The sequence below is a fragment of the Cervus canadensis genome, chromosome 21 (assembly GCF_019320065.1).
Source record: "Cervus canadensis isolate Bull #8, Minnesota chromosome 21, ASM1932006v1, whole genome shotgun sequence".
Classification (NCBI taxonomy): Eukaryota; Metazoa; Chordata; class Mammalia; order Artiodactyla; family Cervidae; genus Cervus; species Cervus canadensis.
The window spans coordinates 11,865,592-11,880,552 of NC_057406.1; the positions used below are offsets into that span (position 1 = coordinate 11,865,592).

At 49.8% G+C, this 14,961-nt stretch overlaps 1 protein-coding gene across 25 annotated transcripts in view; it reads right to left on the reverse strand.

The window, feature by feature from the left end:
• Positions 1-155: 155 nt before the first annotated feature.
• The window catches only part of WNK1 (WNK lysine deficient protein kinase 1), a 128,663-nt gene continuing 113,857 nt past the window's right edge, over positions 156-14,961 (reverse strand). For 17 of the 25 annotated variants that reach the window (XM_043441378.1, XM_043441385.1, XM_043441383.1 and 14 more), the window contains 8 exons: positions 13,531-13,613; positions 11,666-12,315; positions 10,873-11,072; positions 9,336-9,530; positions 8,377-8,469; positions 5,808-5,849; positions 3,271-3,458; positions 156-2,853 (listed from right to left, as the gene is read on the reverse strand). In XM_043441378.1, coding sequence (XP_043297313.1) covers positions 2,536-2,853; positions 3,271-3,458; positions 5,808-5,849; positions 8,377-8,469; positions 9,336-9,530; positions 10,873-11,072; positions 11,666-12,315; positions 13,531-13,613 — 1,769 coding nt within the window. In that variant the 3' untranslated portion in view covers positions 156-2,535. Of the gene's footprint in view, positions 2,854-3,270; positions 3,459-3,536; positions 4,345-5,807; positions 5,850-8,376; positions 8,470-9,335; positions 9,531-10,872; positions 11,073-11,665; positions 12,316-13,530; positions 13,614-14,961 lie in introns of those variants that run through there. The other 8 variants (XM_043441382.1, XM_043441399.1, XM_043441400.1 and 5 more) reach the window with 3 other exon arrangements.

Consider the following 14,961-nt stretch of genomic DNA (forward strand, 5'->3'; position numbering starts at 1 on the left):
CTAATGTGATCACGAAAAGGCACCTGCTGAAAATGAATCCCCACAGCTCAACAAAACCAAGTTCGGTTTATTCGAATGGCTTCATCACATGTCCACAAGCAGAAAGTGCAACCCACAGTTAGTGCCAAACAGGAGTGACAGCTGCCAAGAATCCCTAAGGTTTGAATTCAGTTTATTTTTTGTTTAAACAGTGTACATTGTTAAATAATGTAAGGAAAACATTTATAATTCAGAAAGATTTTTTTAATGTGGAAAAAGATACTCAAAGTGTACTATTAACACGAAAATAATTTAAACAGTTCAGTAGCACTGGTTCATTCCTCTAGGCTTGTTATTTCATCCACAGGAGGGGAAAAAAAATCAACAGTAAGTAAAACCAGTTCTTACTTTCCATGTGCGTGAAGAGACCTCAAAATCATTAAACCAAAGTGACAAGACAGTCGTGCTGCATTTGGCTCCCTCCTTTGGTACAAAGTCCTGTCTCCTCTGTCCGGGTGTCCGTTTCCCACTTCCTCGGCACTTCTTGTTCTGTCCTTACTCTTACCATTTCCCGAGGATTATAGGCAGAGAAAAAGTAAAGTTTCAAAGCAAAGCTTGGAGCACCTGCCCTTCTCATCTCTTACCTTCCTAAAACCTCAGCTTTCGTTTGTATCTTTGGGGCCTTGCTAACTTAATAAAGAAAATGGCCAATGAAGGACGGGACAGCCAGGCTCTTCCTGTCATGGGAGATTCCTGGGGTGGGCCACTGAGGTGGCTGAGAGTCAAGAGAAGCAGCACCCCAAGATTAAGAGTCCTGGCTTCTTGCCCCATCTGCTGGGAGAACAGAGATCCCCAAAACAGGCAATTGGGAGAGTATTTCCTGAAGTTTCTGAAAATAGAACTGCCCATCACAACTAGACATAGCACTAAATAATACTGGCTGGTTGCAGTTATTACTTGAGGGGAGTCTCTCTTTATATGAATAGAGTATCCGTTGTCATTCTAGAAACACAGGTAGCCAGGAGATTATGACCCTGCAGCCCTCTGGACATTACACAGAAGTGAGGAGGAACAAGCAGCCATTCCTGCAGTGCTTATTTCAGATGTGGGACCACCTCCCACAAACTGCAGGACCCCTCGGTGAGAATACACGGCACGTTTGCACCAAGAGGAAAGCAAGCAAACAGTTTTTCTTAGAGCGACTTTCTCCATCTGAGACGTTTCACTATCACACCTCCCAACTTAAAAACTAGCCCCCACCCCCTTCCTTTCTCTTCAGCCATTTCTTCTCAATCTTCTGTGTTCAAGCCCAGCGCAGGTTAAGTAAGGCTTAGGGCAGCCGCTGGCCAAGCACCAAGTCTTCAGAACACGTCTGTTCTCCAGCCTCCAGCCTCTCAGCACCTATCGCACACCACACTCAGTCTGTTAACTGCCCGATCTGGTGACAGCATCCCTCCTCACTTGTCCTGAAACAGTTTTCTACTTTAACCACTGATGTCAACTTAACTTCTCATCCTGCTCATCTTACAAAATTGTTAAATGACTTGAAAAAAAATACCCTTCCAGTTTCCTTACAACATAGTCCACTGCTGGGTCACACGGACCCACGCTGTCCTTCCACACGCCCTCGCGGACCACGGTCTGACGAGAAGCTGATGCAACGGCAGAAGCGACAGAAGTCCAAGGCACTAAGCGTCCAGCAAGCGGCACTGGGAGGACGGAAGGATTCAAGTCGAGTGACTTTACAAGTGTACATTCACATTTATTTATCTAGTACAATGGAGATACAAAGGGGAAAAGTGAAACCTCAGTAAGTAAGGACAGAGCTAGCCTTTTTAAGCCTTTCATATTTTACTCTTAAACTACTGTTGTCCAACAACATTTATACATCACAGTGTTTCCACATCAAAACTGATGGCAAAGTTACATGTCCGCAGGGAACTTAATTTTTTTCCTAATTGCTAATGCTGCAGTCAAAGCTGCGAGTATCATTTGCTTAAAGCACTAATGACCTATTGTAAGAAAGGGCTGAAACCTCCATCCCTCCCCTGGTGTCTTCACTGGGTTCTAAAGATTGGTTGGATTGAGGTGGGGGGTAGGGGGAGACAGGAGAAAAAAAAACAGTGGGGGCAACAGGGTAGGAGAGAGCCCGATAGTTTAAATTTTTTGTCTTGTGGTTTATATTCTTGAGGGAGTAAGTAAGGGGTTGGGGTGGCTCCCAAAATGAAGAGCCCCACCACATGAAAATGCAGATGGCTCTGCTTTTCCAGAGCTCTCTAGGAGCCTTCTGACCAACCCGACTTCCCAAGCGCTCACTGCTGGGTCTGGGCGACGACAAAGCACACAAGACAGCTGCCCTCTCTCCTCCTCCCACTCCAGGCGGCGGTGAGGGCAGGGGAGAGTCCACTCCAAGGGCTCTAAGCGGGATTAAAACATTCCTTTCTGGCAAGAAATGACCAGTTAAATGCAGCACTAGTAGTTAGCATACAGGCTATTCCCCCCCACCCCCCACATTCCATCTCCTGCCCCCAAACCTGCCCCAGGATCGCCTCAGGTCTACGTGGTCCGCAGGTTGGAACCTGGGGGGTTGCTGATGGATTTCTGCAAGTTGCTGATGTTGAAATTCTGTAAGGAGGCTGTTCCCACAGGCTGGAACTGGCTAAGCGGCTGGGGTGCCGGGCCACCCGTCCCACTCCACTGCGTGCCAAATGGGGGGGCAGGGAAACCGTACTGCTGAGGGGGGCACATGGACTTGGGGAAGTGTCCTAGAGAGGTAGCTGACGCTGCAGAGCCGGGGGCAGAGCCGCCCAGGTTTGAGGTCATGGAGACGCACAGCTGACCGGGCGCGGAGAACTTCCTTGCCATGCCAGGGCCCTGGGGAGAGAATAGGCCGGTGAAGCCGTGCGGGTGGGACAGGCACAGGGTGAGGGAGAGTTCTAGGACTGGGCTGCTCTGACCTTCCAGAGTCGGGGGAACAACTCCCAGACAGCCTTCGGTCACCATCACTGGCTCCTGACACTCACCACATACCTGTTCTGACTGGAGGGGGGTGGCGTCGCATGCCTCGTGTGAGTGGTGCGAGCACACGCCATTCAGTTAAGGAAAGGGGAAGAAAGGCTGGGCTGACTCGGTTCAGAGAAAGGAATCCAGGGAAAGAAACTAAGGGACCTGGCTGATTTCTTTCTTGCCAGAAGTGCTAGAACTCAGGAGCCCCTGGAGGTGGTCATGGCAGGGTCCCGTGTGCCCAGCGACACTTGGACAGGCAGGAGGAAGCACGAGGGGCGCGCTGACCTCATAGCTCACGTGTCCTTTGCTTCCCCGCCTGCCTGAGAGACTCATGGCGTCCCGGGCCCAGTTGTCCACCAGCTTGTGCAGGTCATCCGTGAACGTGCCCTTCCTGCTGGACGTCACGGCAGGAGGCGGAGCCGGGGCGGCCTGGCTGCTCACAGCTCCCCCGACGGCGTTGGTGCTGCTGGTCCCTGAGGTCAGAAGAAGCAACAAGGCACGCCCGTTAGCAGGGACTTGGGTGGTGACTTCAGGGAGAGGAGAAACCTCCCACGATGATGAACGGCAAGCCCAGGATGGGGGATGAACCAGGGAGCCATGCAGAAAGGAGGTTTCAGGGTCTCAGGAGCCAAACGCCGCGGCGGAGCAGGGCCGGGGGAGGCTCTCCTCAGGAGCTGCCGGGGAGGGATGAGGGCGGGGGGCCTCGCTGCGCCCGTCCCCGCGGTGTCGGGAGCACGGACACTTGCTCTGGGCCTCTGTGCCCAGCACCCGCTGAGGAGAGCTGTGTGCTGTAGCCGCCAAGCCCGGCTGCTCTGGACGCTGCAGGACAGGGCACGCGACGAGGGCCCCCCGAGTACAGGCAGGGTCCCCGCGGGAGCCGAAGCACTGTGAGCACAGGCCTGAGGGGGGCTGGGCTCCCCAGCCACGGGGGGCCGGGGTCTGGGACGCGTTCAGCCGTTCTTCCACAGAGAGGGAGACGAGAGAACGCGTGCTCTGTTCAGAAAGCTTCTTCACCTGGGCCCATAAACATGAACGCAAACATGAACTTGGGAGAGTGAAGGCTCAACCTCTCCCAGCTCCCCGTGAATGAAGCAGCACGAGGACACGAAGGTTCTCTCTGCTGCGCCCGAGCCTCTTGGCTCCAGGAAGCCGCGGCATCCCCGAGGACGACTCCGGCTGCACCGTGGCTGGCTTCTCCCACCCTGCCCCTCCGCAAAGAGCAGGCACTCTCTGTGCACCCAGGGAGGTGGGGGGTGCGGGGAGCAGGAGGCTCTGGGGCTGTGATGAAGGGACTCTATGGTTTGATGAGGAAGAAAGGAGTCTGTGTCCTGCCTGATTTCGGCTCTGCTGGAGGGCACACTGGCGATTATTCGAGAGGCAGGTTTGAGGGAAGAGGGAAAGAAGAGTCAGGGTCTCGTGTATTCCCCGCACCCCCACTTTCTTACCAGATCTCACATGTGCTGCGGAGTAACTGTAAGCGGCCACTGTAAGGTGTGAGCCAAGAGGACTTCAGATCCCCAGTCAAAGCCAGGGCTGAATGTCTAAACGCGGACACTGCCCACTGTCACAGTCCAGCAGTGCCAGAAGCAACTCCACCCCCACCCCCAGGCCCCACGACGGGGAGGCTCACCCGCCTGGGCTGGGCACCCAAGCCCAAGTGCGGGAGGAACAGCTGTCGTGAGGTGAGGCTGCCCAGCGCAGAGGTCCCGTGCTTCTCAGCACCCAGGCAACACGGGGGCAGGGGGTGGGGGCTGAGTTCCCTACAAAGCAGAACCCAGGAGGAAAAGTGGGACGCACAGGACACAGGCTTCCGGGAAGGCAGGAGGGAGACAGCATAGGCGGGGGACAGGAGTGGGGATGGGTGTCGCAGCACATGCATGGGGACCATCTCACCCCCCGCCCCCGGGGTGAGTGACCACGGCGGCGTGAGCTTGGTGGCGAGTGAGACGATGAGGACGACACAAAGGATCACAAGTGAGCATAGCTGTCAGCAGCCCGCGGAGGGGAGTGCTGCTGGTCACAGGCTGGGCTCAGCTGGGTGCCGAGGCCCCTCGACATGGCGCGGGGTGGACACCGGGGGAGCGTCAGCCACACAGGCAACCTTCTCATTCTGGCTTCTGAAAACCGCCTTCCCGTGAGACGATGACACACACACACCCCTTTCCAAGCAGAAATTAACTCTGGGAAAAGCTGGCTTGGCTACTAAACTCAGGAGAATGGAGGTGCATGTGGTCCGTGGCAGCAGGAAAGCGGTGACGAGACCGGCAGAGCAGGCGTTTCCGAGACACGGCCAGCCTTCAGAGGACACTCATTGTCCTTTAAACCCTTCTCAGTTCTGCTCGAAAATTCTAAAAGCAGTGCATGCTTTCCCACCAAAATGTTCTCCTGCCATAGTCTGCCCCCCACCCCTGCCCCCTCCTAGTAACAAGAGCCCACTATGAGCCACGCTTATTGCTGCCTCCCAAGCACCGTTTTCTGGAAGAGTCCCTTGGCGGCAGCTGCTACTATTCGCACCGTCTACACAGCTGGCTGACTCCTCGGGGGGCGCGAGGCAGCCCCACTCACCCTATACACCCCCGTGGGCGCCCCCACCCACAGCGGTCACAGGGCTGGGTGCGGGCTGCCACCGAGAGCATGGACTGTGAGGGGACTCAGAATCTGGAAGGACAGCCAGTGGCTCAGCCACTGAGCGTGTTGAAGACGACACCAGAAAAGGGTGCAGGGCTGGGGTCGGGGAGTCGAGAGGCTGCGGGGCGCAAAGAGCTCAGGGTGACACGCTTCACAGTCAGGGACCAGAAGTAACAGAAAGAAAGGATAATTACTACAGAGCTGGTTGCAAGGGCAGACTTTTTTCACCATCTTCCCTGAAGCACAAAGAGAGAGCAGTGTGTTAAAGATAAGGAAACAGAAGTATAAAATAATTAGACTCTCCAAACAGCACACCAGGGCCCAGCAGGAGAGAGCAGGAGGGGAGAGGACGGGGACTGGCACAGGCGCCAGGCTGTGCAGGGGGCCCCCTCCCAGCCCACAGCCCCACCCCACTCTCTGTCTGCAGGAGCGACCCTGCACCAGGCCTCTGGGGCTCTGGCCTCACTACTGGAACCTCAAGTACCCAGGCAGTCTCTCCACGCCCAGGCCCCTTCCTGCTTCTCCTGCTGGGCTGTTAAGACGCACTGCATTAAATGCATTAGCAATTCTACCACAGGAGGCTGACAGATGGTACCATTGTTACAGTTCTCATTTAAACTGGCTAACACACTATTTCCAAACCCTAGACATACATACTAACCCCGTCCCCCCTAGAAAAATCTTTTTTAAAAAGTATGTGGAAAACGAGCAACTTTTGAACAAAAATAAAGCATGAAGCCAAGCCGTGCTTCCAAACCATTATCTATTTTGAGCATTGAGTGAAGCACCCCAGACTAGTTAAGACCCCATGCCCGAGAGCCCGATCTCCGTCCGTATTTGCTGTTTCGCCTTTTTTCTTCTTTTTGGCCACACCGCACTGCTTGTGGCCTTTAGTTCCCCGACAGGGACTGAACCAGGGCTCGGCAGTCCTAAACCACTGGGTTTGTTTGCTTTAAATCTGCATCTTGCCATCTGCTCACAAAGGCTTACATGATGGACGCTGATGTGCCGCCAACGGAGGCAGGGCCTCTCATTTTAGACCTAAGGGAGCGATCAGATTTAATACTTCAAACCACTTTCATCTGAACAACACTGTAACACCACCTACCTTTCAGAGTGTGATGAGAATGTTCTGAGCTAACAGAAGAGGTCCCTATCACATGACACATCCCTCACAAAAATGCCCTGGTGCTCTTCCTTCCCCGAGACACTACAGGCTACATAACACAGACTGACACCTCCAAACACTTGTCTCCTGCTATTACTGTCTCTTCAGTCATCTTTCTAACTGGACACAGGACTTAAATGCTTACTTAAGTGTCGAGGACATAACATTCTTGGTTCAACCTAGCCTTGCCAGGCCCTGATAGCTCAGTTGGTAAACAATCTGCCTGCAATGCAGGAGACAATGGTTCAATTCCTGGGTCCAGAAGACACCCCTGGAGAAGGGATAGGCTACCCACTCCAGTATTCTTGGGCTTCCCTTGTGGCTCAGCTGGTAAAGAATCCGCCTGCAATGCGGGAGATCTGGGTTCGATCCCTGGGTTGGGAAGATCCCCTGGAGAAGGGCAAGGCTACCCACTCGAGTATTCTGGCTGGAGAATTCCATGGACTTTGTGTAGTCCATGGGGTCACAAATAGCTGGGCATCACTGAGCGACTTTCACTCACCCACTCAGCCTTGCCAGGAAAGCTGTCGACCTACCAAGCGGGGCAGGCCTTCTACCTCCCTCTTGGCCACACAGTCCTGGACTAGTGTTGCATGAGGCCCAAGGATCTCTGAACCACACTCAAGAAACGACGACAGTCCAGAACACATGCACTTAAAAAGTATGTCAACAACCACATCAGAAGTTTGAGGCCTTAACAGAGAAGATCTTTCAGCTCGAATGAAGGTTTTCTATTTAAACCTCAGTTTTGTTTTTAAAATTCTCATTTCAACATACATTTATCAACTACCAGAACGTGCCAGGCTCATCAGAGAGCAATGATGTGTGCTTCCCTGGGCTCCTGTCTTGCGCCCATGATCTCACCGGGTCTGTGCAGGACCGCCCTCACTCCTCACACAGGGAGGTGGGCTGGAGAGGCAGATGCCTTGTTTTGGGGAAGAAAGCTGAGAAGTCCCAGCAATTTTGTTAAAAAGCCCATCTTTGCTTGCAGGTGCTGGCCCTCGGTCTTAATGAGCATAATTTATAAGACGAACTGCACTGAAACCCTCTTTGAAATACTGACTTTATGGAATCAGAGGGCAGTGGTGGTGAAAGCATCCAGTGAAGAAATTCCAGCATCTTTACAATTGATAAGATGGTTATGCTTAACTGACATTACAAAAAAAAAAAAAAACAACTTTCAATCTACTCTGAAAAATAATACAAAAACAGGGTTTCAGTTTTCCCTGCACCAGTGATCAGGAAGCTTTCTGTGACTTCTAATGCCAGATCAGCGGGCAGCACTATGCATGGCTGGGTGCACAGACATCACTATGCTGAGTGACCCAGCAGTCCCTTGCCCTGGACACCAGGCTGCCCTCTGGCACAGGCTGAGGAAGAGACAGTTCTATCAGAAAATTCATTTTGACGTTTATAGAAACCTATGATCAGTTCTCCATCTTTTATCATAATTAACAGAGGCCCAAACTTCTGAGGGCGATACTAGTTCAGCCAAGCCACTGCGGAGATGACGCACAGACACAGATGAAAATGGAGTGCGTGAAACAGACCCAGCGCAGACACAAGGACGAGGAAGGAGTAAAGGTGTTACACACAAAGAGCCAAGCAGGGCGTACTCAGAAATCGCGTCCTCCTGCCGCCAGCTTTGAACGTCACCTGCTCGGACGCACAGTTAAACTTGGCACAGCCTGTGAGAGGGGAAGAACGGGGAGAACAGGGAGAGAAGAGACAGAACACAGCTACGAGACGTTAGAACCCGAGCTGAGAGCCAGATGTGCTAGGACGGCACACAGAGGGACGAGCTTGCAGGACAGGCCTGCACGCCAGTGGCAGGGGTCAGGCCTGTCCCCCACCGGCCCAGACTGCACCACCTGCCAGCACGCGCGTCCTGCGAGAGACAGGCTAACCTCTAGCCTCCGCAAAGCTGCGGCAAAAGCACCTCCATTTGCCATTTGGTCCCCTTCATTCTCTTCCACCCAGATGCCCAACACCTTTTAAGTTCTGTCTAATGTTACTAAAAGGTCTTTCCTCTACAGGAATGTTCTGAGTAATCATTTTATTAAATCTCGGTTTAGTAAACGACCTACACTTGGGAAGCAGGTTAAAGGCAGCAACTTGAATTTTAGGGCTATTCACTTTAGTATGTCTCTCTCACACTTGGAAATTATTAAAGTCTACACTGGCTGAACAAATGCATTAACTTTCAGCAAGGGCTAAAACACCTAAGAATCTGGCTGCAGGAAACCCTAGTCCAGTATTAAATCATAAGTTCCAAATCCCAAAGGAGTCCTGCACTGCACTGAGGCATCACAGAGGCACTTTCTGCTATAATCCCTTGAAGAAAACCTACTTCCACCAGAAGGAAGCAGTGATCTCACTCAAGCGGGTTGCCACCCACCCCCCTGATAGCCCAAAGAACCGTGTGGGCAGCAGGCGGCTGGTACTAGGTCCACTGCTCCCCCAAGCCACCCGCCTGTCCCAGGCTTCTGTCCTGCGTGTGGCTGTGTCTCCATTTCAAGGCTCTCAGAGGATGGTGGCTGCTCGTGGCTCTCACCTTGACCTGGAGCAGAAAGGCTTGGTACTGAAATGGCACCATCACTGGTGAAGGCCGAATACAGGTTGTCACTGGAAGGAGATGGCTTCACGGGCTGTAACAGCTGGTTGGGCCCTGTCTCCGGGACGCTGCCAGGAGCAGGGAGGGTCTGCTGAGGATGCAAGACTGAAGCTGCGCTCTGACCAGACAGGGTACCTGTCAGAAGATACCGTGGTGTGAGGGAGGTGCGCCGCTTTCCCCCTGCACGGGACAACTACTGTCCACTGCTTGTCCCACTGAGGGAGTGATGATGGGTCAAAAGCTATAGACCAAAGGGCAAAGGCCTCCGGACGGGATGGGAAGTAAGAGACGGAGGAGAGGCAACAGGGCTGCAGGGCCCCATCCCTGAAGCTGCTGAGCTGCAGATAACCTGGGGGACTCAGGAGGCCAAGTTGGGTAAGATGACGGCACATGTACGAGACATGAGAACTCCCCTGTGCAGCCTCAGCCCTGCCCTTACCCTCTTATAGCTGAGACTGGTCCAGAGACAGTCTCTCCTCAATCTTTCTGGTACATGTGTCAAACCAAGTACAAAGAGGTGTCAGAAATGATACAGGGATTGTAGAGTAATGCATATTTAGAGTTATTTTTGATAAGTGGCTTTCACTCATTAGCCAGATGTCCTAAAGTGTGGACACCTGGCTATTCCTTAGAGCAACTAGTGGAACAGAAAGAAGTGCACTCCAAAAGAAGGTTTAAATTGGGATCAGAATCTAAATTACCTGCTGTGACTTATGAGCTCACATCTCATAATGAATTGGCTCTAACACCCCAGAGGAAAGGTTTGGGCCCCTGAAAACTTGCCGAGAGTGGGAAACTGTCAAGCCTGCAAGTGCTTTCCAATACAGTTCCATGAGGACTGAAGAGCCAGTGTGAAGTGAAAGTGTGTTCCAGCTGCTTTTACTTACAACTGTTATCTAACATTACCATTAACTTCACCAAAGGGTAGAAACTCTCTACATAATTAAAAAAATAGGCAAATCACAATTCAAGAAATTATGATTTAACTATTTTTTAACTATAAATACTAGCGTGTTCTTTATTCCAATATAGCTAAATAAAACACAACTTTAATCAAGGACATTACCACATGACATACCCAAACACCTATATGAAATTTACATTCATCCCAACTTGTGATTATGACCACTTCACTCATTAAAAAGAGAACTGACCTGGACTTTACTAAATAGAGAACAGCGTGTTTTCTTCCGGCCGCCTAGGAGTTTGGGGACATGTGAGTTCTGTGAGTCAAGAACAACTACACGTGAAGGCAACCACAAGACAGCGATGTGGACAACCCAGGAAAAGGTCACAGCACTACCCTGTCTCCCAGGCTCAAAAAGAGGTGCTATAAATATGGGGAGCAGAAGGCAAGGAAGTGAGAGTACGGGAAAGTCAATCTCCTTCACAATTAAGTCAACTTAAGTAGCCAATATTCAAAAGACTGTATACACAGATGGAGACAGAAACATAAGACAGGATGTCCACGGCTGACCTGGTCCAGGGCTTTTATTCCCCAAAGAGCTGCTGCGACTGGACTTGCTCCCTTTGCTTTTGGTAGGTCGCCTCCTTCTCCCTGCAAGGGGGGCTGCCGGGGGAACGATGACAGCGGGAGGAACCTTGCCCAGTCTGGTGTATAAAGACTCAATTTCATGCTTCTGGCGACTCTGCAGGTCCTGAATCTCTTTAAGATGTCTACAAAAGATAACCAAACAATTTAAAAATAAAATAACCAACTCTGTTCCAACAAAAATTAACATTATTTCACCTTTACCCACATTTTTACTTACTAATGAATCTGTCCCTCAAATGCACTTAATCTAATTTCTACTAGCTTGCGATTCTAGTTTTTCAGCTCTTCTTGCTGGCCTCCATCACCCAAGCCAAATTCCAACAAGCTCCTAGCCAACCACAAATGGATGATGATGTTCCAGAAGGATTTCCTGACTTTGAGGCTCTATACAGGATACTACATTGGCAACTCAAATCCAGTTTTTCAACTGTGACCAAGAAAACCTGCTAAGGTAATCTACACCCCAGTGCCATTACCAGATTCATTCAGTAGGCCAGGAAATGGTTAAGATTAGGTTAATAACGCTAAAGTGCTATTGTTAAAAACCACACGGTAGCAGTCATGCACAGGTGCTGAGGCAGTTCTGTAACTAGGGATGCCCCGAGTCCTCCCGAGAACTACATCCAGAGGCCCCGCTCCTGCGTCACCTCTCCAGCACCAGGAGCTGGGTCCTCACACAGCTCTGTCGCCACCCTCATGGGAGAAACACACTCACTTTTCCCGTAGTCGGCGAAGCTCTAACTTTAAGTCCTCGTCTTCAATGTCTGACTCATTGTCGCTGCTCATGTAGGAGGAGTTGAAGGAGTTGCTGAGGCTCTGACTGAGGCTCTGGGCAGGAAGGCTCTTGGAGCTCAGCTGTGGAGGGGAGTGTGGGCTCCCTGAGCCGGCATCCGCATCCCGGCTGAGGAAGGCAGCCTCCAGGTCGGAAGACGGCCCGTTCAGATGCGAAGGCTCCGACAGTTCGGGTTTCTCTTTCTTTGGCGTCACGGTGGGAGGAAGGTCGTGTTCCGAGTCCACGAAAGGAGGAGAGGCCACTGGCTCCTCTCCCTTCACCTCAGCCATCTTGTCTTCGGTTCTGGACACAGAGAAGCGGCCCACTCTGCTCGCTGTGGTGGTCACCTGGAAGCGGCCAACCCTGCTAGGCTGCCCGGCTTCTGAGGTGGGTGGCGGGCGGGCGCTGTCCAGCACATCTGCAGAGGCGCCCTGGATGGCCAGCCCATTGGGCTCTGCCTTCACCACGGTGCTCTCGGGGCTGCTGCTTGACAGAACTGAGGACTCTGACGTGCTAGATTCGAAGTGGACAGACTTGACGTCCTCTGACTTACTTTTACCCTCCTTCTGGGGATCATCCATTGCAACGGAAACCTGACATAAATAGACCAAAGTGAGATTAAAAAACTCCCGAACACTCCATTTTTACAATGGATGATAAAAAAAAGTGAATCACTTTACGTCCCAGTCTGAGTAGGCGGATTATTTGTTTGCACAGGCCCTCCACCTCGGACTGTGAAAACACAAGGAACCGCACTGTAGAGCAAGACATGTCTGCACTGAGATGTACGATCAGATGCAGATTCTGAGCGGCTGGCTAAGCCGAGTAAATTTGCTACTTCCATTATCTCCCATTGTGCACAGGACTCAGATCACATCTTGTGAAAATATAAATAACAACAGGTCACAGAATATTGATTGCTTGTGAACAAGAGAAACTACAAAGATTAAATCCAATAAATGTTAAAGGCCAGCTGAGCTTCAAGAAACAACACAACTAGTTAGTGCTAAAGGAAGGATCCATATTCCTGTCTAGTTTGACAATGTATTATAAATACAAACTCAGGGCAACCACAAACTCTTAGAACACTTTACAAATGAGAAGAACATGACCTAATACTCCCAGCTTCAAGTGCTATCCTGAGAATAATTAGAAAGTAGCTAAGAAAACAGAAAAAGATCTTTACAGCCTGCACTGTTTCCTATCACTAACCCAGAAAATATTCATTTGTTTCCCAACTGGGAAAACATAATTACACAGTGTCATTTGATGCTGACTCAGTATTTTCACTATGGAAATCAAACTTAAGAAAGTTATCCTAAACATGAAAACTGTTTTTATACAAAGATGTTTACTGTTACTTACTAAAAAATTAGAAACAGCCTAATGACTGACAACAGGAGAATGGCTGGATAACCCTAGCCCTCAATGGGAAAAGCCACAGAGAGCCATCAGAAAGCAGCAGGGTCAACGCCAGGCCCACACAGCACAGAGCAGAGGGCAAAGAGGAGGACAGGCAGGGGCACAACCGTCCACTGTTTCTCTGCCACTCTAAGTAGTCTTCGTTTTCCTTAATCAGCAGCTATTATTTTAAGAGAGAAAAATGATAAACAGCTCTTAAGTGCTCCCTATAAAAAAGACATGTCATTGATGGCAATTCGGTTCCCAAAGACAGATGTGTTTCTTATATACACACTCCCACCCCGAAATGGGAAATTCCTTTTTCATCATACATACACCACTACCCCCCGTATTGGGGATCCTTTTTTCATTACACACACACTACCCTCTAAAAGCGAGAGTCTCACCTGAAATCGCCCCATCTTCAGAACACCAGCTGTGGAAGTGGGTGCAAGGACAGGAGCTTCTGTCACTTGAGAGACTGAAACAACTACACAGAGGAGGAAAGGAACGAATGTCAGCATCTTTTTAGCAGCTTCCTTTCCCTAGCCAGAAACACAGCAAATAGAAACTGTGCATTCCAAGAAAAAACTCATTAGAGGAGAGGAACACTTCCTTGTATCTGTCCCCCCTCACTGCGCCCAACAAGGGGAAACGGTTACTGCTCGGCTTCCTACCAGACACCTTCTGTGTAACCCTCTGCCTCCCCGTATACCACACACAGGACAGCGTACCACGTGGGGGAATAAAAGCCACACAGCAGCAATGCGGCTTCCCGGCTTAACTCACACAAGAAGAGATACTAAGGCTGACAGGCAGGGACACTGTAGCTCTGTCCTGTAACTTAAAGATGTAAATAAATGAAGCAAACCATGAGAGTCTGTTGAGGACACTAAAGACCCATTTTAAATGGGAACTAGCTGTAGCAGATTTTTATAGCAGCAACTGCTCTAATATGTATATTCTTATATTAAAAATCCATGGAGTAAATTAAGAATGGGTGTACTGAATCTCTGCCATTTAAAACTCTGACAGACATAAACTGATCTCCAAAAAGGCTATATATATACCAAGTCACCAGTGGTTATTAACTTCTGAATTTACTAAGGACAGGGGAAAAATATTATGACTTGTAGTTTTATTCTACTGTTCTGTTTCATGAAGGAAGTCAAATTTTTTCATGTCTATGTTTTTTTTCCCCCCGTTATCTTTTTTAAAATTTGGGTCTATGCCAAATTTACAGAAATTCTTTTTCCTGGCAAAACTAAGTCCTTTTTGTGACAGGCATATACAACACACACATTTCCCAGGTTTTCATTTATCTTTATCTTTGGACATAACAGTCCTTTTCCCCCCATGCAGAAATTGAAAATCTATAAATGCTTCTGGGTTGGGTATTAAACATAATAATAACATCTTTCTCTGTATCAGGGAGTAACAAACTATGATCTGTGAACCAAATCTAGCCCACAGATTGTTTTTATAAATAAATTTTATTGAAACATAGCTCATTCATTTATTATCTATTATTTCTTTGGGGCTACAATAGGTTAGATATTTGAGTAGTTGTGACAGAGACTGTATGGCCAGCAACACCTGAAATATCTCCTTCTCTGGCCTCTTACAGAACAAGTTTGTCAGCTCTGCTCTAGATAGTTGAAAAAAATAAAGAAAGATCCACTTTGAATTTATTTTGGCCTAGGCTAGTGATACATCTTTACTTTCTTCCAGATGGCTGTCCAGTTGTCCAAACCACTTACTGAAATACCCCATCTCATTTCATCGATTTGAAAGGCTACCTTTTTCATATTCTACATTCCATTTTAGTTTGTCCATTT